We start from the raw sequence: 20,876 nt of genomic DNA on the forward strand, positions 1-20,876 counted from the left end.
TGAAAACCCACGTCAAAGCTCCTAACTTTGTAGCTTTTAGTAGTTAAAGTAGGGTATATGAAAAGTCGGTTTTCAAGTTTGACTTGTTTCTCAAAATATCCTAGTTAATACTAACAAAATATTTCACAGAAAATGCCTAAATTGATTTCACAGATTTTTAGCTTAAATGCGAAAAGAAAAATGGGACTGTTTGCTGTTGTGTAAATAGTGATCTATCTTACTTTACACATGCATACCACTTTACAAGTACTTTTTGCTTTTAAAATTGCCGGCCGTTAATTGCAAAGAATTGGGGGGAGAAAAGTTGCTCTTCAGTTGACTTAACCTGCCAACACTATTGCTTCGTTTCCATATCCATATGTGCAAAGGTTAGGAACTCTGGAGGTAAAATACAACAGGCAAAGTAAGCTGATAGGAACTTTCCTTCATCCTTTCCTCTTTCCCCAATATTTGGAGTTGCAAATCCCTTGTAAAGTCTTTCCTTACAGTCATTGTATAGGCCTATCAAGATAAAGTTTTGTTGTGAAAACTTAATAGGAACTTAAATACCTGTGTGAAATGCTACTTGCATTGACCAACATGAAATGAAGATATTTGACCTTTTAAAATAGCTTATGATATCTTTTGAGGGGACAGGATTTTAATTTTAGAAACAAGCTGCACATGGAACCTAGTCTCTCTTTTAAAATACTGGGGTGAAGCAAGTGTTAATTTTTTCATTCCTTTTTATATTTTAAATGTTTAATAAATGTCCCAATCTTTTTCTTCCCATTGCACGAAGAATGACAGTTGGAAATTCTGATTTACTATAGTACTTACATAAAATGGAGGTTCCACAGTATTTTTTAAATACTATGGCTGTTTTCCCTATAGTGTTCCTCAGATTTTATCCAAAACAAAAAGGTCTTTATCAAGTTACATTAAAAATGACTACACTTGTATCAGACGTATCATTTTAGATCTCTGATTCTCCTAGCAGTATACTAACTAAACCCTCTCAAAAGCCGTATATGCCTTTAAGACATGTGACGCAAAAGAGCACCAAAGCCAGCTCCAACACAAAGCTCTTGGGTTAGATATGTCTTTCCACCTGAAGATGTTTCTTTAGCTATAAAATGAACACCACAACAGGTGATTATTTCTAAGGTCGCTCTAAAAAAAATTTCTGACTCAAAAAAAAAAAAAAAAATTGGGACCCCAGAATTCTGATAGACAGCTTCTTTACAAGAAACAGAGGGACCTACCACATATTCCAGCCTTCCAGTAAATGAGACTTGGGAAATACCTCCGCGAAGACCTTGAGCCAGCCGATCTCCCTGTAAATCTCGAGATCGCCCAGTTTTGATTATGAAAGTCTCCGAAAATGTTTACATAGTCGAGTGTTTCCTGTTTCCGCAGTTAATTTTTTTTAACGTTTTTTCTTCTTTTGGTTCTTGAAACGGATTTCCTTTATTTGCACCAGTTTCTTTTTCTTAGTGTGCAATTTCTAGAGGTCTCACATTAAGAACTTCACTATCACCTCCGTCTTCATCAAGTCGACGACATCAAAAGTCATTTATCACCGGAAAGGCTACTTTAGGACCCTTGTGAGTTTTCTGAAGAAGTTCAAATGGAAAACTCATCCAGAAGTCTCATTTACCCCTCCAAATAAATATAGTAAGCGCTCAATAAAAACTTCCAGTGAATGAATTATGTCACTCTCATTCTTCTGCCCCATGCCTTAAAAATACCCCTTCCAGAGATCATCCGAATTTACTTTTAAAAATGGCAGGTGTTGTTCCCTCATTTCAGTAAAAATATTACTTCTTGCTCTGATTGTTGGGTCATCATAAAATCCAAATTTCACTGTGAACGTGATTTCAAGGAGATCTCCAACTCTGTCACCCTACATTAAGTAGAACCCAAGTGCAGAGGAAAGACTTGAAAGGCTGCAAACCACGGTACTCGGGAAACGGGTCGAAAATTGGGATGGAAGGAATGAGAACATTAGAGAGACGTAAAAAGAGGTTATTGCTGACACAGAAATCTGTCCAGGAGCCAGAATCTTAAGTCTGAATGCCCTCAGGAATGGAAGATATTCCAATAAAGTGGAAGAGAGGAGCGCACTGCGCGAAGTGCAAGATAAACCTAGGGGGACAGGGTGATTAGGGTGGGAAGCGCCAAGACTTTCAAAAAAAAAAAAATGAAAAAATTTCTTAGTTTCCAGGCCCCAGTAGAAAGGGCACAGGCCACCGGCCCGGTGGAAATGATCTCGCTTCTCCCCGCAGCGCTGCTTTTCCAGTTGTGGGGAGGGAGGGGGGAGGCTTTTTGCCAAAAGGACACGTTAAGGAGGAAACAGCCCTTCTCCTTTTCCTTATTTTTTTTTAACTCGCAGCTTTCTGGGAGTGACAAGAGCTGCAGCTCCGACCTCCGCTCCGCACCGCGCTGCCCGGTTCGGCCTGGCCAGGCGCGCGAGCCCAGGCCGCGGGGCTCCGGTGGCCATTTTGCGCGTGCGCCGCTCGCCGCGCGCCTCCCTCGGCTCGGCGTCCTCGGATCCCGCCAAATTTGAAAGCGAGATTGTCAGGCCCTGCGGGGCTGAAGAGGCTGGGGGACGACGTCGTCCTCTCAAGTCGGGCCCAGTGGCGATCGGCGGCGACACCCCAGGGTGGCCCCCTTTCTGCAGAAGCCTTCCCCACCGGCAGGGCCGCCCGGGCGCCAGGCGCGGCGACGGGCCCCTGGCCCCGTGTCAGGAGGGCGGGAAAGCGGCCCACTCCCCGGGAGGCGGCGGCCACACAGGCAGAGACCACAGAAGCGCGTTCTGACCCGAGCCATGCCCTATTGTCGCCTCTCTTTGTCCTCCTCCCGCTTCAAATCCGGTGCCCTTTCTCGTTAAATGACGAGGTGCCCTTGGAGTTTTTTGTGTGATGGAGTTTAAACAAAATTATTAACAAATATAAAGCTGCCATCCAGAAGGCTCTCGCGGGCGGTGACTGGAAAGGCCCGGGGGAAAGGGGCGTCCCGCTGAGGTGGCATAGTTGGAAGAACGCGCTCCAACCCCCTGGGCAGGAATCTTGACAAGGTGACAGAGTTGAGGAGGGGGTGGCTGCGGGGCAGCAAGCTCAAAGTCTGGGCAAAGGATCACACCTTGGGACCCAAAGGCGACACCTAAGTGCATCCCCGGCAAGGTGGCCCTGGGAGGCCGGGCAAGGGAGCGGGCGTGCGGAGGCTGGGCCGTCGCCCCCGAAAGCTGCCAAGAGGCAACCGGCTGCCTGCAGAGCCCGCGCCTGCGGGTCCCCAGAGGCTTCTCCTACCTGGGGGTCCCACCTGCGCCCTACAACAGGGAGAGAGAACAGCGACTTTGGGAAGGGTCAAGGGAACAGCGGAGAAGTGAAAGCGGCCTGAAATGGGCGACGCCGGGCGAGTCCTCTTTATGTCAGTGCAGCAGGCTGCAGGAGCCGCCATTTGGTGGCAGATTTCGGAATTTCAGCAGCATGTTGTGCTGAACGTCACAACTGGCTTTGTCTACGTGGCATAGTCATTTTTTAACCGCGCTTTTAAAAAATGCAAATTTCCCCCTAGCTTTCCTTCTCCAGGGGCACGGTACCCCCTTGGTACCCACCCCCGGTGGACGGCTCCGCGGCGCAGGGCAGCCGGGTTGACCCCGTGTGCGCCGGAGCCTGTCCTCGAGGCTCCCTCTGCCACCCCCACCGGGCCCAGGGGCCAGGGTAGAGCCTGCTGAAGGCCAGCTCTGACCTAAAGGGGCGTTTCCACACTTTTTTTTTCTTTGAGACTGAGACGACTCTGAGCCGGCAGCTTTCTTCTCCCCAGTGCGGAGAATCTCATTTCCTTGGGGTCGCGGCGGGCATTGTTGCCTTTTGGCCTCGTGGTGTCCCTGCCCCAGCCTCCCGCCTCCTGTGTCTCTGCTGTGAGGAGGGGACGCGGTACGGAGGCCTGGCGGGAAGGAGCCGACTCGACGAGAGGCGTCTTCTCCAGGAGGGTCGGGCTAGGATCCTGCGCTGGCGCTTCTAGCTGGGCCCCGAGCCCCCCACGCCACCCCACAGGGGACCGGAAAAGCCAGCGCTTTCTGTGGAATGCCAGAGGGGCAAGTGTTCCCACATCGGGTTGCCCAGTCTTCGAGGCTTTCCACGAAAAACCCCGAGGCTGAGGCGAGGTGCCTGCCGAGTGGAGAACAAAGGGCCGAGGGGCGAAGGCGAGGAGAGGCGGCGAGCACTGCCTCATGGAGCAGCCGGGCTCGGAGCGGGGGGCGCGGGCACGGCTGACCCTCGGCCTGGAAACCCGGGGCCGGGTGCACCGCGGGGAGTCAGCCTGCCCTGCCTGCCCCGCCTCGCAGACGCAGCGAAGGATCCCAGTCTTCGAGCCGGAGCTGCCATGTTGCATTCACGGAGGGCGCCAGTAATTTGACGCTTTCGAGACAGCGACGCCCCCAACCCGAGCGCCCTTTGGCCCTTCGCGCCGCACAGCTGCGGTCCAGGCCCGAGGGGACTGCCGGGCGCGGCCGGGAGCGACAGCCCTGTGGGCGGCAGAACCCGCGCGGCCGAAGCGCCGCAGCCGCTTCCCTCGCCACCTTGGTTGCAGGGGCTTCGGGGCTGCGCGATCAGCACTGGCTCGGTTGCCAGTAGCAACCACACGACGGCGATTTGCAACCGGGACTGCTGCCTCGGGTACCGCTGCCTCCTCCTACACCTCGGGGTCGAGCGTTTGAAGCCCTGGGGGTTGCCTTTGGTGACACCTCTCGCCCCCACTCCCAGTCCTCATCCTCCTGCACCCTCAGCTCGCCTCAGAAGCCGGCGCCACGGCTCGGCCCTGCCCCCACGGTAGACAATAGGGGCGGCCGGGGGCGCACACTGCTGCGCGGAAACAGCACCTGAGCCCCCCGACAGGGCCGCTTTGCTCTGTTCCAGCCTCGGGTGCCCTCTTCCACGACTGGAGCCGAGATGCCTTTTCAATGGCCAATCAGCTTTTCTTGACATCAGAAATAAGGATGGTGCCAAAGAAAGAAGTCAAGACCCCCCACTCCCTTTCTAGTAACGCTGACACAAAGAAGAGCTTATGGTTGTGTCTGCTCTTTGTAACGGTGGCTTTCCTCCAGGTTAGAGCCACAGGCACAAGCACACTCTACAGTCTTTCCTCTTGTCTACTATGAATATTTTACATAAAATCCGGAATGTAACCATTTGCGTTGGCCCAACTATTATGTCTAGATACTTGTTATAAGTGGATGGGGCACTAATTTTCTTTCCATTTTATATGATGAACCACATCAGCCCTTGGCAGTGTGGACTGAGGGGTCTGATACATAAAGAAAATGATTGACATTAACCTTTAGGGATCTTTCTGCCTTTTTCTGTGGTGCTAGGACAGTGCTTTAACTCTTTATAACAATAGAACTTGTTAGTGTTTTAAACAGGTTTTATTGAAGAAATGTCTTCAAAGTATTCAGCTAAGTCTTTTATTTAGCTGCTAGGATAACCCGGGAAACATACACATTGCCAAATATCTTTGCTCTTAATAGTTGTCTGGGCTTTAAATAGCTATTGAGTCAGGTGAATGTTCTTGTTAAGTTGAAGTTTCATGTAAATCACAGATGTGCTGAAGTTTCTAAGTTTAAAGCTCCTTGGGGACAAGCACCTATCTTATTTATCTTTGTATGCTCCAGAGTCCTTTTGACATAACTCAACAATATTTGTCGAATTTGCAGAGGATTCCAGAAGTCTCAACAATAATAACTTTCAAACAACTTACTAATAAATGGCACAAAGCATGGATATCTTTAATGAACTCAGTGAAAAGCTAAACATTGTCCAAACTAGTAACATCAATTAGATATTCTCACTCATGCATGTTTTACTTAATGATATTTCAAATGTGGTAGACTGTCTTAAAAAATATCTGAAAGATGTTTCCAGAATTCTAAGGAGAAAGATAAATCGAACACAAGAACTTGTAACTTTGCTAATTTCTCATCAAAAGTGTCTGAAAAATTGGTTAAATAGCCATAAGGTGAAATTTTAAAGTGACTTTCATATTTTCTTATAGCAGACATGACATTAACTGTCTTTGCAGTTCAATGGGGATGCTTAAGGATCTAGTGTTGGATATTGCAAATCCAGTAAGACAATGCACCTTGATATCTACTATTTAATTTAAATAAGCTTTAAAGCATACCGAAAATAGTTAATGTCTTAATCATAAATGATAATAACTTAAAATTAACAAAGCCTCCTAAAAATGACCCTTAGAGTATATAAGACATTCACCTTTAAGCTTCACAAGATGTCAAGTTCATAAAATAAGACAGTTTACCACAAAGAAGAAAGTTAGCACTACTTGGTTCCTAGAGGCAACATAACAACCTATAGCTTACCCAACCACCCCCACCACCACCTTAAAAATAGGAAAGCAAGGCTTTAGTGAAAAGTTCCTTTCTACGGTCTTTCAAGAAAGAAAAGCTCCAACAACTTGTTTTGGACCAAGTTAAAGAGATTATCTCCCTTTTTCATTACGACTGTGTCTTTCAATGAATTGAAGGATAAGATCAAAGTGCATTCATATTCATGTGAATTATCGCTATTGACTTGAATAATGATGGATTTCATTGTTTTATTTAAACTGAAACCTGGAACGCTGCTGCTTTTGAGGCTATACCCCTAAGGCTGTAGAATTTCTTCTATGAGGACTCAAAAGCCAAGCAATTAGGTCTGACAACCACATCATTTCCATAATGTACTTCCGTACAGAGGACTTTTTATTGGAATCGGTTACATTTCTATGGAACCCTACCACTCAATTTTTGACTCCTTTCCAACCTTCTCAACAAAACTCCTAAGTTCAGCAAGTATACTTCCAAAATACTTATGAATAAATTGTACTGTAAAGATACATTGATGTTTTGAAAGCTTTTAGCTGTTCATGAATCAGACAAATTAGTGCTATCGGCAATTACCTCAGGACAGTGTTTTTGCTTTGAACATGATTCATTACAGTTTGTTTTCTAGTGTAACTGAAGAACTCAGTCACAGTAAGCTTGGGAAAATGTGTTTACCAGCTGTTTCTTTCTAAATATGCTTCATGACAATTTTCTTAAAATATTTTCACTTGGGTTTTCTTCAAACTGTCCCATCATTTTCTAAGGAGAAAGAGATTACCAGATTCATTGGAACTACCTCTCACATTCACCAAATAATTATTCTGCTCAAATAATTCACCTATTAAAATGCTTATCACCTTGGAGAACACTTCTTAGAAAATTCATTACAATAAAGTAAGCTTACCATTGAACTCTGTAAGTAATCTTTAAAATAGACTTAGGAAAATCCATTTGCATGAACTTTAATATATACAATTCATATAGCCCCTCCAAACTTAAAAGATTTTAGTGCAATACAAGTCTGTTATATTATTATGGTCTGCAATGGGTTCTGGGAATATCCTTTCCTAGAAAGATAATTGATACCAATTTCTTAGTTTCCCTCTTAAACTTTTGCCATACATTTAAAGCATTATACACGAGCATCACAGTTTTTAAAAATCCACGTTTTTCTATTCAGTTGGGCTACAAGAAGTCTTTATTTTCACATTACCCATTATGTGTTTTTAGTATTGCAAGACACTCTTTAAGCCAGGAGTTTAGGTTGCTTATCTTTGGAATATGATCATAAGCAGACTGAAATTATTTGTATACTTCCACCTTTACTTGTGAACTTCTAAGACCATTACCCTTGACTTAAAAATAAAATAAATGATAATCTATTGTGTATAATTTCACCAGGACAAAAAAAAAAAAGTCCTCCTAGAATAAAAAAGTATTTCTTCATAATTCATTTCCTTAAGACTAAGTCTGTCTTACTAATATGAAAGGTATTAGTATTTTCTTCATCTAGGTAATTAATCTTTTATGTTGTTCATGTAAGAACCTTTATTGTTCACTCTAAAAAATAAATATTAGGTTACATTGGAGTAGGGAGTAAATTAATCAAGCTTTAGCAATAGATGTTTCCTCAGAAATATCAAAAAGCAACGGTGCAAATTCCAGTGCAAACCGTCTCTTCTGAAAAAATGAGATGGAGTGCCACCGTGTCCTCGAAATTAGTCTAAGTTTTAGCGGAGCTCACTCTCGGCTCTGATCATCTCTGTGGGGGAAACGGACATGCAGAGTGGATAAATAGGAGACACTGTTTTTGTTTCAGTAGTTTCAGAAACTTTGAAAACCTGCTCTCTGTACTTTTGCAGTAATTTCCAAGAGTCAAAGCATACAGTCAATTATTCATCAGAGTAACCAACGCACAAGACATTTAGGCTTGGGACTTGATATAGCGAAATGACGTCAAAATGAAAAAAAAATTGAGGCTCGCACATGCGCGGTGAGGTGCAGCTTTTTTTTTTTTAATTTTTTTTTTTCTAAATAGGCTATTGGCTTCTCTCCCAGCTTCTGGGATCCGGCCTGCGCCGCGAGCTCTTAGGGAAGCTGGCTGCCGTGAGGCGGTGCAGGGTTCTAACAGCCCGCTCCCGGCAAAGAGAGTAGCCTGAACCCCTTCCCCACTGTCCCAGCCCAGGGCTCTCTGTAGAAGTCCCGGGAGCAGACTAGGCGCAGCAGGCCGACCCGAGCAGCTGCTGCGAGTTTTTCTGGCTGCGCCAGCGCTGCGGAGCCTCGGGTCCCGGGGTTCCCCCCACCCCCACCGCCCCGCGATTTGGCCGCATCTTCCCCTGGGCCCGCGGGTCAGCCGCACCACTCAGCGGTTCGGACCGGGACCTCTGTCCGAGCCCCCGGGCGGCTGTGCCGCTGGAGCGGGAGGCTGGGCCTGGGAACCAAAGCGAAAGGACAGAGGCCTTTTCATCTTAACAGCCGCCCCGCCGCCCCTTCCCCCTATCCCCGTGGCGCTGCCGGGGAGCTGCAGAGTTGGACCCCCCCACCCCCCGCACCGCGGCCCCCGCGCGGGGCTCGGCCGGGGGAGGCCCCGCGAGAGGGAAGCCCCGGCCCAGCCCGCCGAGCGCTTCCGCACTCGCGCCCTCGGGCCGCGCGCCTCCGCCCCTTCCCCCGGCGCCGCGTCTCCGGCCTCGCCCGGCGACCCACGCTGGCCCCGCGGGCGGCCCCACCCGATTCCCCGTCCCCCTTCCTCGTTTAGACACTCCGGTCTCCGCAAGATTGCTCGTCGGAGTTGGAGAAACTTTGGATGAATGGAAAAAGCCGAGGAAGTCGGGGAGTATCACATTCTTCCCTTTCTTCTCGGCCGGACACCCCTGTTAACTCTGGGCGCAGCTGCCTGCCAACGCCGGGGACCCAAGGACCCTGGGCACACCCTGCACGGGGACCTGCCCCTGTCCAGCTTGGGCGGGGCGAGCCAGCCACTGCGCAGCCCTTGCAAGACCGCACCTGAGGGATGCATGTGCTGCATCCCCCGCGGGCTTGGTGGGCTCTAGGGGTCCTTTCCTATGTGGCCCCATTCACCTTTGTCTCTTGTGCCCTATGCTAATAGAAAGGTGGGCGAGGAGACAGTGTCTTCAATAAATGGTACTGGAAAAACTGGGTATCCATATGTAGAAGAATGAAACTAGACCCCTACCTCTCGCCATCTACAAAAATCAAATCCAAATGGATTAAAATCTTAAATCTAAGACCTGAAACTATGAAACTACTAAAAGAAAAAGTTGGAGGGAAAGGTGGAAGAGGAATAGTACATACCTTCTCTGACACAAGTCCAGCAATGCCAAGATTTTAAAGGGGTCGAAGGGCTGAGGGTATTGAGAGGGAGTGGCTGACGGGCTTCTGTGCCAAGGTGCTTGGGGTTTTCTATATGGTGATGCAGGCTTTGGGTACAATTTTTAATTAAGAGAACTCATGTAAGTCAAGAAGATATTTATATCATTTAACACGCTAAACTGAAATAATTTAGTTTAGTTTTATGCATGGCATTGCCTTAGAAAATGTTATGGTGTATTTCAGACTTCTACATTAAAAGTATCTGTTTTTAGTATCAATCACTTTGAGCTATATGGTACCCTTTTTTGGAAGCAAAATTATTCGTGTGTGGAATCTCCTAATCACGGATTTCTTTAAGAGTGGAAAAGATGTGCTCAATCTCTGGATCTTCTGAATTGCTGGAAAGGAAGCCATGTATAGGATGTGTAGGTATATTTTTAGGACTTTGGGGCCAACTAAATCATTGCCCTTATACCATTCTATTGGCCTTAACACTAAAAAGAAACAAAAACTTAAAAATGTAGAGCTGACTTTAAAAGGTTTCAAAAGCCAAGAATATGAGATAAGACACAAAGCATACATAGAAATGTTAATCTTCCCTTCCCAGATGGAAGTGTCCACGTCTCTTCTGCTCTGCTGACAAACTTGATGACACAACTGGATGGTCTGCTCAGACCTAAAGATAAAATGCCGATGTCATTTCCCAAAAGAGGGACAATGCATCATTTGAGATAGTCACGTCTGCTTTTATCATTATAGGCAATATTTTGGGTCTACTAACTTGATTATGGAGTATGTAATGCCTTTATTTTTAACTCAAGTTTGTAAGTATGGAGTTGTTTTAGTAATTTTAGATTTGGTGTTGGCAAAATGATCTTTGTAGTCTTATAACTTAAATAATTACATGCAATTGAATGCCTTTTAAAATGCTAACATGCTTTTTGGGGAAATTCATTTCAAGGGGAAGGAGATTTCATATCTGAATAAAACTCAGCTAATTTTTATTAAAAGCAAGGCTTTTATTATTTAAATGATGTTTTAGATATTCCCACCCTTCACCTACTTTACTCTAAGTCCCTTTTCTGTGCTCCCAAAACGCTCATGGTGCTTAGAGCAATTACAGACCTTAAAACACTGGCAGGCTGCAGTATGTGCTTGTTGAATGAATTAATACAGACTTCTGTAGGTATATGTTTGTAGAATGAATTAATGTCTATCTCTTACTAGACTTCATGTGCTGGAAGAAAGGCACATTCTCTTATTAGCAAAGTGTTTGGCACACATGGGTATTTAATATGTGTTTGACTTGATGGGGGAATATATATACACTTGACTCAACTCAACAACAGTTTTTAAAATGTGGATGTTAATATTAATTAGCATACATAAAGCTTTAACTTTTAAAATTCAGCTAGGAGCTGAAGAAACAAATACATAGGTGTTAAAATCAGCAAAATTTCTTTTAGGCATATGTATAACAGATAGTCCCATGATAATGGGGTTTTCTGAATTCTCAAAGAAGATATGTAAAGAGAAACAGAAAAGGATTTTAAAACTGTCTTTATCCTGTTGACTTTTTGAGTCTCCTTTTCATAAATAAAGAAGGAATTAAGTGAAAAAAATGATGTTGAAGTTAAATATTATGATTAGCTTTTTACAAAAGGAGCCAAAGGTTTCCAAACAAACCTTTCATAGAAGCACTTTTCCAAGTTGTTCAGATAATGTTTCATTCTCAATTAAATGTATAGTGTCATATGTCAATTACATTGTATATCTCTAAAGTCAGCTGGTACTTTAAGAACAGTACTCTTAGTTTAATAACACTTTTTAAAAACTGAAGTTATCTTTTTGAATAGTTTTCTTTTTCACTGCTTGTTAGTTTAGAGGTGTGTGAGGTGTGTATGTGATCATGGGGCATTCATTTAACTTTATAAAACAAAATGGCATTTTGTTTTAAAGTTAGTAAGTTGAAATGGGTCAGAAAATCTAGATTGGTTTTCTTGTGAATAAAAGTAATCTGTTTGCCATATTTTATATTTGAATTACTAACAATTTTATTTATATGCATGTTATGATTATTCTGTGTTATATTTCTCCATTTAATTTTAAAGACTTTTTTTAAAAAAAGCTAGAATAAAGACCAAAGATCTAGCTTATTTAAATGTCCAATTTTAGATACGAAGTAGGCATTCTATATTATGTTTTATCAGGAGCAATGCAATTTAACTCAAAGACTCAAAGTAGATATTCAGACTCTATAGTTTAAAATAATTTACATACCACTTGACCTTAAGTTTTCAAAGAACTTTGTAGCATCCCATAAGTAGACTGTGTTAAGTTTATAGGTTTAGACCTTTTTTTCACTATTGAGCTCTTAACACTTTTAAAGTAGAAAACAAATAGTAAAGCAATTGCTAAAAATGGCAGCTAGAGTAGGTTAAGAGTTTGAATTGTTTGTTTAAGGACTGAAACCAAATATAGAACCTTTTGGTTTTAAGGGGATTTTTAAAAACAATGCAACAAGGAACTGAAAATTACAGCAGTTTATTTGCAATCTTAATTATTTACTCAATGTTTCACCCCACATCTCTAAATGGGAGTGCACAACAACTTTTATTTTAAAGGATCTGTTCCCTTAGGGGTATGTAGAAATCATTGTAGAATTTATGGCTTAGAGCTAAGTAAAAGGATCGTGGATATCACTGGCTCCTGAACTGCAGAAGGAAAAGACATGTACCTGTTCTGGGGTATCAGGGACCTGACTAAACATACTTGTTCCTCTCTCTGATTGCTAGTCCATTCCCCAAGTATTTGGAGCTCCACTAAATATTAGTACTTCATCAGAGAGCTCTGGTCAGGGTGAGATCTTAAAAATTATTATAGAGGATTCACTCCAAATATAAGAACCAGCTAAGTGTGCATGCTCCTTTCTATAGAAGAAGAAATATCAAGGGGTTTCCTGTCTTGCAGCAGCAGCTGTGGCTATCTACCCATTTGACACCTGGTGAAATTGTAGTTTCTGATAGAGAAATATTTAAAGTTGACACCTGTCATTGGAACATTTGGTATATAGTTTTCAAAGACAAGCTAGAAACCCGTGATAGACTAAGTACTTAAATTTTCTTAAAAAAAAAATCTAGGTAAAGAGTTCAAGTTATATAAACTAGAGAAGTCTGGTTTTCCAGGTAAAGATTCTCTCTCTCTCTTTTGGAAACGTCATTCAGCAACAAAATAAAGCTTAAATTTAATAGACAAAGACAAAATGTCTTTTAAAAAATCACATAAAGTGAGGAAACAGCAAAATTAGTAGTAATTAGGAGAAAGCCACGGAATCACCTTGTTTCTTCGTCTGCTTTCCTGACTGAATCTGAGTGCTCAGTAAATACTTTCAATAGAGTGTAATTCAGTGTATGAACATGGTCCTCGGGATCCTCCAGGGATCTTGAGACCAGAAATGCCAGGTATATAACAGCTGGGTTAAAGAGGAAAACACTGACTTAAGGGGCGCACCGCCACTGATGTGTTTATCAGACTCCACAGTGTCACGCGTGAGATTTCCCTTGACCGTCGAAGCTCAGACAGCTCCAGGGCTGCAGCTTCCTTGTCCGGCCGCGCTGGGACCAGGTTCCCCGGGCTGGTGGGGCTCTCCCGGCGCCCGCGCCGCAGGCAGGAAACCACCCCGGGCGGGGTAGGTTTGTGAAGATCCCCGAGCTCCTGGCTCCTGGAAGACGCCTGTCCTACGCGCCCACCAGGAGGGGTGGTGAGATTCGACGGGGGGACGACCGCCGCAGCGGTTTGGTGACTTGGGCAGCCCGGGGGAGCCCCTGCAGGCGGAGTTCCCCAGGTGCTGGCCGCCCTCGCGCCGCCTCTGCCCCGCGCGGGGCGCCGGGCACCGCGACTGTGACGTCACGCCCGGGCCTGGCCGTTGCCGCGAGACGGCCGCGTTCCGGTTCCGGTCGGTTGCCCGGGCGACGCGGGTACACAGAGGGACAGATCCCGTCGGAGGCCGAGCGGTCGCCGCGGTCGCCCCCTCGGCGGACAAACAGGGTGGGCGCGGACGGGCCGCGTCGCCGCGGAGCTGGTCGGGGCGGAGAGCGGCCGCGGGCGCCATGAGTCAGAGGCAGGTGCTGCAAGGTAGGGCTCGGGGCGGGTGGGGCGCCCCGATGGGCCGGCGGCGGGGCCGACGGGGGCGACCCGGCGGCTCCACCGAGTCTGTCCTCCACAGTGTTCGAGCAGTACCAGAAAGCCCGGTCCCAGTTCGTGCAGATGGTGGCGGAGCTGGCGACCAGACCCCAAAACATCGAGACGCTGCAGAATGCGGGTGAGCCCTCACCCCGAACCCGCGTCGCTCGGTGCTGCTGGCCTCTCCCGTCACTCCGGGCCTTAGACCCCCGCTCCCTCAGCCCTGCCTTGTTCCCCGCCCGGCATCCCTGCCCCTGCCCCTCCCCGGTCCCAGTTCCCGGTCCCCCAGGCTCGCCCCTGCCGGCTGAGCTTTGGGGAAGCGGCAAAGACCGCAGAAGCATCCAGTCTGTGTAGACAGTGTTTGAGGGGGAGGCTGAGAGAGGGTGAAGCTTCAAGATGTGTGTCAGAGGGGCTTGATGTCCTCATTTCCATCCTCATCGCTACCGCACAGGTGTCAGGTTGAAAGTCCGAGGCCATCGGAATTACCTGGAAGTCATTTTACAGAAATGAAAATCTACCCTACTCAGACCCGTTTTATCTGGGTGCGGTTGTATGTCACCCTGTCTTTGGTCACCTTCGACTTCCTCACAGCAAAGGAATTCCAGAGTGGTTTACACATTATTTCTTGTCTGGCATTAGTAAAAGAGAATGATGTTTGAAATCTTTTCCAAGAGATTCAAAGTAGGTAAAGACCAGACTGTGAGATTCTTATATGCTCTCATTCTACCCCTCAGTCCAAACGAAGTCTTTCTCAGAAGGGAGGGAAAAAAGAGAAAGAAATAGAGAGAGATGAGAGAGAGAGAGGGAGAGAGAAGATAATGGTGGTTCTCTCTCTGTCTCTCTCTCTATTTGACTAAAGATGATTCCACCACATTTTATTACTACTGTGTCAAGAGAAATCTCCAGTTTATAAGATATGATCTTTAAAACTACTGTAAATTAACACATAGCTACAAGAAAATTGAGAACATATTGACAGAGAATATTCAGATATAATATTTACTCTGGGTTTCTTTGAGGAGAATTACTGCTGTACCTCTGTGGTAATTTCTTTTATCACTGGGATTTTGGCATTTATTCCTTGTGTATTTCTATTGAGGGCTATGCATTTAGAATGGAGAAAGTATATTTTATAATCATGCATAAAACTTTTTAGTTTGATATAATTATAGAGTCACATACAGTTGTGAAGAATAATACAGAGAGATCCTGGATGTTGACATTGATAAAAATCCATTGATGTTATTCAGGTTTCCCTACTTGTATGTGTGTGTGTGTTATTTTATGTAATTTTAGTCCATGTGTGTCCACTATCCACCACCACAGCCAAGATACAGAAGACTTTCATCATCACAAGGATCTTTTGTGTTGCCCTTTTGTAACCACCCACCTCCTGCTGTCCCTAATCCTGGACAACCACTGATCTGTTCTCCATTTCTAAAATTTTGTCATTTCAGAATTGATAATCTTTTGTTCTGTAGTTGTTTTACATGGATTAATTTTTTTCTGTATGTGTGAGTGTATGTATATGTGTATGTATATACTCTTATTCCTTGAAGTACCCAGAACAATAGTGGGGACACAGTATTTCATATATACTAAGTTAAGTTTATTAGAGCATATTACTTTTTTTTAACACAGTTACTTTTTACATTTTTTCGCTCAGTCCTATCCAGCGGCTTTTGTGAATGGACACTTACTATTTACAAAAGTTTACTTTCTAGACAACATGTGTACAGCCAAAAAAATTTTATTTTTAAAAATGGGAAAACAATTGATGTTAATTTAAAAATTTAATACTGAAATATTAAAGAATATATAACACTTAAGATATGAGGGATTGCCTTTTAGTGAGTAGTAGCAGGTTACCTCTTCCCATAAGAGTACAATATAGAGGATATTATGGCATTTAATCTAAATTGGCAGGCTAAGTGATCACCAAAATATATGTGGCTTAGATATGAGATTCTACACTTATAGTCTGGCTTATGAAGGAATGGAATACAAAAGGAATATAACTTAATGTTTTGAAATTCTCTGTATTTAACTAATATCTGGATAGCATGCTAAGATTTTTCTTTTCCTGAGGAACTTATTTTAACATATTTCATGTTATGTAGATTTAAGAATTCCTTTAGTAATGTTAAATAGAGACAGATCATGCATATTCCCATACATTTTTAATTAAAATTAACCTATACACTTTGTTATGAAAACTTTTATTTCTTTATAGTCAATTTACTTAACCATTCAAATGGTTCATTCTTTTTAAAAAAAATCACTGTGCATTTAAAAATGTTTTTGAATGAGCCACAATATATATGTATCTATTATATATAATGATCAAGGTTTTTTCCAGTCAAATGCTTTCATTTTGGTAGCATAAGATACCAATGTGTTTTACTCCTGACTTTGACATACTGTCCACATATCTGGGAGGATTTTATTTTCTTTTCTTATTTCTCTCCCTCCTAATATCTTGTTTAAGTAAGTATGCATCATGGATCCAAAATAATGTGAAAAATATTTTCTTTATAAGCATCATGATCAAAGCAGTTACTCTTGTTCAAAATTTTTCAATTCATTTTTTGTTAAGTGAATATTAAAGTTGAAAATGATCAACAGAGTTTTAGTTCATTTTGAATCTCTGATCTTTTTATTGTTTTTGATGTTTTAGTAAGAGAAATTGCTTTATTAAATATGTCCAAAGTAATTACAAAAGCAGACAAAGTGTTGCAAGATCTCTCTTCTTCAGTGTTTAGAAAAGAATAAATTCTATTTCTAATCAAAATTGTTACTAGAAAGAACTGTGTACAAAGTATCTATAACCTCAAGGGTTTTCTTTTTCCTCATTGAGGTTTTATTTCTTCTAAATCAAAAGAAAATATATGAAAAATTTAAAAGTTTAATGTTTAAGATTTATTTATGTACCCTCAAACTCTATATATGTTTGAACTGTTACATCTTGTAGCTATTTAAAAGTGTATTTTGATACTTCCCTTCTCTGAATAATTAGTAACACATGACTGTAATAGTAGAAATAATAATACATTGTTACTTCTACCAATTGTAAAATTTCAGCAACTGGAGGTGGTTGGTTAGTTGTAAAATGTAAGAAACATGTTTTGTGGCATAATGGAATACCAGGCCACTCTTAGGTCTGTTTAGAAGGTCTTCTAAAATAAGCTAATAAAAGCTCCAAGAAAATTGTTTTTAAACTGCTTAGCTATATAAAATAAACCTCTTTTGAACCAGGTGTTTATATAAATGGAGGAATAATTTTATATATAACCTATATTAAAACACTAAAACATGGCAAATCAGTAGTTATGCACATTTTCAGAAGAGTAGGAATAAAGAAGTTTGCATAACACTTTATGCATTATATGAAGCTAATCTGCAGATTGAGGCAATTTAATGGGTTTAGCATTCAAGAAACGTAATATATGTTGTTGACATAAAATGATTTTAGATTACATGTGTCTGGATCTAGAGCAGTGTGAAAATCTTCAGATTATCTATTTAGTACCTCAAGAAGGTATGAGGAAAAGCCCCTAGTAAGCATTTATTAATATAATGTATTTAAAACATACCATGGTATATACATGTACCATGATCTTCTTACAAAACGTGCTATTCCAAAGGATACTGAAATTGAAAAGAAAATTAGCAGAGCAACTTCAAAAAATTTGACCAATCATGCTATTTTAGCTTGACATATTTTGTTTATATAAAAGGAGTCTTACAATTGTGAATGTAAAAGATAATTAACTCAAAGCACTGAGTTCTTTTTAAAAATAGGGATAGAGGGGGATGAACATGCTTGAAGCTCTGACTTGGGTGGGGCAAAGGCAATATATGTAACCTAAACATTTGTACCCCTGTAAATATGCTGAAATAAAAAAAGTTTAAAAAAAAGATAGGGCCAGAGAGGTTTTTTACATATGCTTAAGTGGAAAATATGCCGGGGGCTATAAAAATTCTGAACTTGTATGTACCTAATAATATGTCCTAAAAACAAAAGCTTATTCAGAATTTTATTCTGTTCCAAAACACTGTTTCTACATGGACATTTATCTGTTTTGTTATCTAAGCATTGCTACATAGCAGAAAATAACAGAGCAAGGACTAGGCTGTTACTGTGTTCTTAGAAAAAATTGAACAATTTAAAAAAAAAAAAATCCAAGCTGTCGATGAGCCTACAGGAGGGTAGGGCTTAGAAATGGCAAATTTTGTGGGTTAAATTTTAATGTTACAGATTAAATTTTTGATTTTTTTCAAAAATTTTTGAAAAGTTATTTAAGTATTCCATAATTCCACTTTACTTTTGAATATTGCTTCAGGGCCTTTGCATTTCTGCCTGGAATCTTACCTTACACTTCTTTACCAAACTAATTTCTACTTATTCTTTATGGCTCTGTTTTGGTGTTAATTCCTGCTGAGCCCTCACAGTAAATTAAGTCTCTTGATGTATGCTACCCTTGGTCCTAGTATTTCTCTTTCACAGTACTTATCACAATTGTAATTATTTAGTTTCTGTTTTCCCTAAATTCTGTTTTCCCATAAATTCCATGCATAGCATAATCCTTAGCAGAGAGTAGAAGTTCAAAATGTTTAAATAGGAAGGAGTAATTGAAGGAGAAAAGATTTTTGAAGTTGTTTTTTGAAGGAGTAATTGTTTTCATGTCTCTTAAAAGATTAGATTCTTATAATAGCTCAGGTTAGTAGAATAGTGGGGATACTTTAGCCCAAAGGAGGTTGGATAATTGCCTTCTTCACAAAGTGAGTTAGTGGCCAGACTGGGAGAAGAACCCATTCCTTAATTGCTGCCTCATCTTGTGCTATTTCTGCTTTACCTTGTAGGTACTAGGAAATTATTTTTAGATGGTTCTAGCAATTCCTAATAAACTTTGATGTTAACTATTGAAACAAGTGCTCTGTTTAGGTATTTGGGCACTAGTGGCTGTCCAGTAATTTTGAAACTTGGTGGCTGTTGAGGTCTGCTTGAGGAACATCATGGGAATTTGAGTGGAGGCCAGATATAGAGGACCAACTTTAATTGATAAATATCTGGAGGTTTGAGGAAGTAGAAGTGGATTTAGGGTTTAAGTTGGCTTCAGAGCTCTAAAAGACCTTTAGGCTTCCTCAGGCTCCTAAGAAGAGCCTTATCAAACCGGGAGCTCTTTGAAAGCACCCAGGGAAAAGCCTAATCCGCTGGGAGTTGAGAACCAAGATAGCACTTCAGAAAGTGGTTAGACTGAGAGTCTGCCTGGATCGGCAAGGGTCTAGAGGAGACTTATTCAGAGTCCAGGGCTATCAGCTGCCCTGTGATGTCCTGCCTGCTCTTCTGGGCTTTTGGGAACACATGAGGTAGAGTACAGGGAAGAAGGGAGTACTTGATATTTGTTGGTTAATTGATGTGAGTATATACTTGACACTTCTTCCCTTTTTAAATCATGCTTTGTGTGAAGTACTTTTCCTTGTTCATTGGGGGTAGAACTTTGGGATTTCTTTTGAGTATTTGTCCTGGCCCTAGGAGAAATCCAGGGTTAGATCCTGAGAAAAATTTTGGCCTTGCCTTGTGGTGGGTGGGATGGCTCATGTGAAGTCAGACTTCTCTCATTTTCAAAGTGAAATATTGATTTTGCTATACTCTTTGTACATCTACATAAGGATGGCTCAATTTAAAATTTATTCTTTGTTCAGTTTCTATTAAAAATCTTCCTGAAAACAAGTGATATTGGTGTGTGCATGTGTGTGTGCACACACCTGGGTGTCTCCAAAGAAAATGATATCTATCCGTTTTTCCAAATATTTAAGTTCTATACTGTCAAGTTAGAATTACTATTAAAGTATGTACATAGACTAGATTATATTAGTTTTTCATAGAAATGTCTTTGTAGACTTAGTTTAATGATATACCATTTTTTTAAAAAAAAGTGAGGACTTATTTAAAAAAAACAGACACTTTGATTTTCCCATAGCTTTTTAAAGTCTGTCATTGAAGATACTGACCATCTTGTTGTTAAATTTTTAAAAAATATTTTATTTTATTTTATTTTTTTTTACAGACAAGGCCTTGCTTTGCTACCCAGGCTAGAGTGCAGTGGTGCAATCATAGCCTCAAACTCCTGGACTCAAGTGATCCTCCTTTCTCAGCCTCCTAAGTAGCTGGGATTACAGGTGCTCACCACTATGCCCAGCTAATTTTTCTTATTTTCTGTGGAGATGGAGTCTTGCTATGTTGCCCAGGCTGGTCTCGAATTCCTAGCCTCAAACAATGCTCCCACCTCAGCCTCCCAAAGTGGTAAAATTACAGATGTGAGCCACTGAGCCTAGCCAAATTTTTTAAAATATAAAGATACATTTATTTATTCAATGGATATTTATGAATGATTATATGGCAAGCTAGGTGCTAGATATGAAATTTCAGAAAAAAAATTGTTCTTGCTCCCTTTTATTTTTTAAGTTTCTTCCCTTTTTAGTGTTCCTGCCAGGAAACTCAGTGCTGTTTTCAGAGCTCAGTTGCAGTAACTATCCTTAACCTATGTTTCTAATAAAATTATCAGTTCCCCTACCCACTACATAGGAGAGCCTGTATATATCTTGTATACATATCTTTTAGAGTAAACTATCTCAAAATGTTTAGAATAGTGAAGTATGAATAAAGTAAAAAATTAATTCTATCTGAAGATAGATTTTCAACTGTCTTCCAAATATTTTCTCTTCAGATGTTACACATGAAGCCTCTTCGAGCAGATAATCCTTTTCATCCTGTCCTATTTACTCTCTATGCTGCCCCATTCCTGCTTCTAGTCTTCTGCAGACAGATGGATATAATAGGTATTTCCTGTAAAAGAGAAAACACATTAGTAAAAGAAGACAGGACTAATTCAGAATTGGTAGCTTTCTAGAAGACTTTCAAATGAAAATAGAATTTTGCCTATATGGGGTGATTTTTAGGTGAAGGGAGTAGTTTAAATGACCCATTTGAGTT

The 20,876-nt window shown here is 41.9% G+C and overlaps 1 protein-coding gene across 3 annotated transcripts in view; it reads left to right on the forward strand.

The window, feature by feature from the left end:
* The first annotated feature begins 13,606 nt into the window (after nt 1–13,606).
* The window catches only part of SPAG6 (sperm associated antigen 6), a 59,207-nt gene continuing 51,937 nt past the window's right edge, over nt 13,607–20,876 (forward strand). Inside the window, exons 1-2 of one of the 3 annotated variants that reach the window (XM_045534739.1) lie at nt 13,607–13,831; nt 13,923–14,018. In XM_045534739.1, coding sequence (XP_045390695.1) covers nt 13,807–13,831; nt 13,923–14,018 — 121 coding nt within the window. In that variant the 5' untranslated portion in view covers nt 13,607–13,806. The remainder of the gene's footprint in view (nt 13,832–13,922; nt 14,019–20,876) is intronic. The other 2 variants (XM_045534747.1, XM_045534742.1) reach the window with 2 other exon arrangements.

This window comes from Lemur catta, chromosome 1, assembly GCF_020740605.2.
Source record: "Lemur catta isolate mLemCat1 chromosome 1, mLemCat1.pri, whole genome shotgun sequence".
Taxonomy (NCBI): Eukaryota; Metazoa; Chordata; class Mammalia; order Primates; family Lemuridae; genus Lemur; species Lemur catta.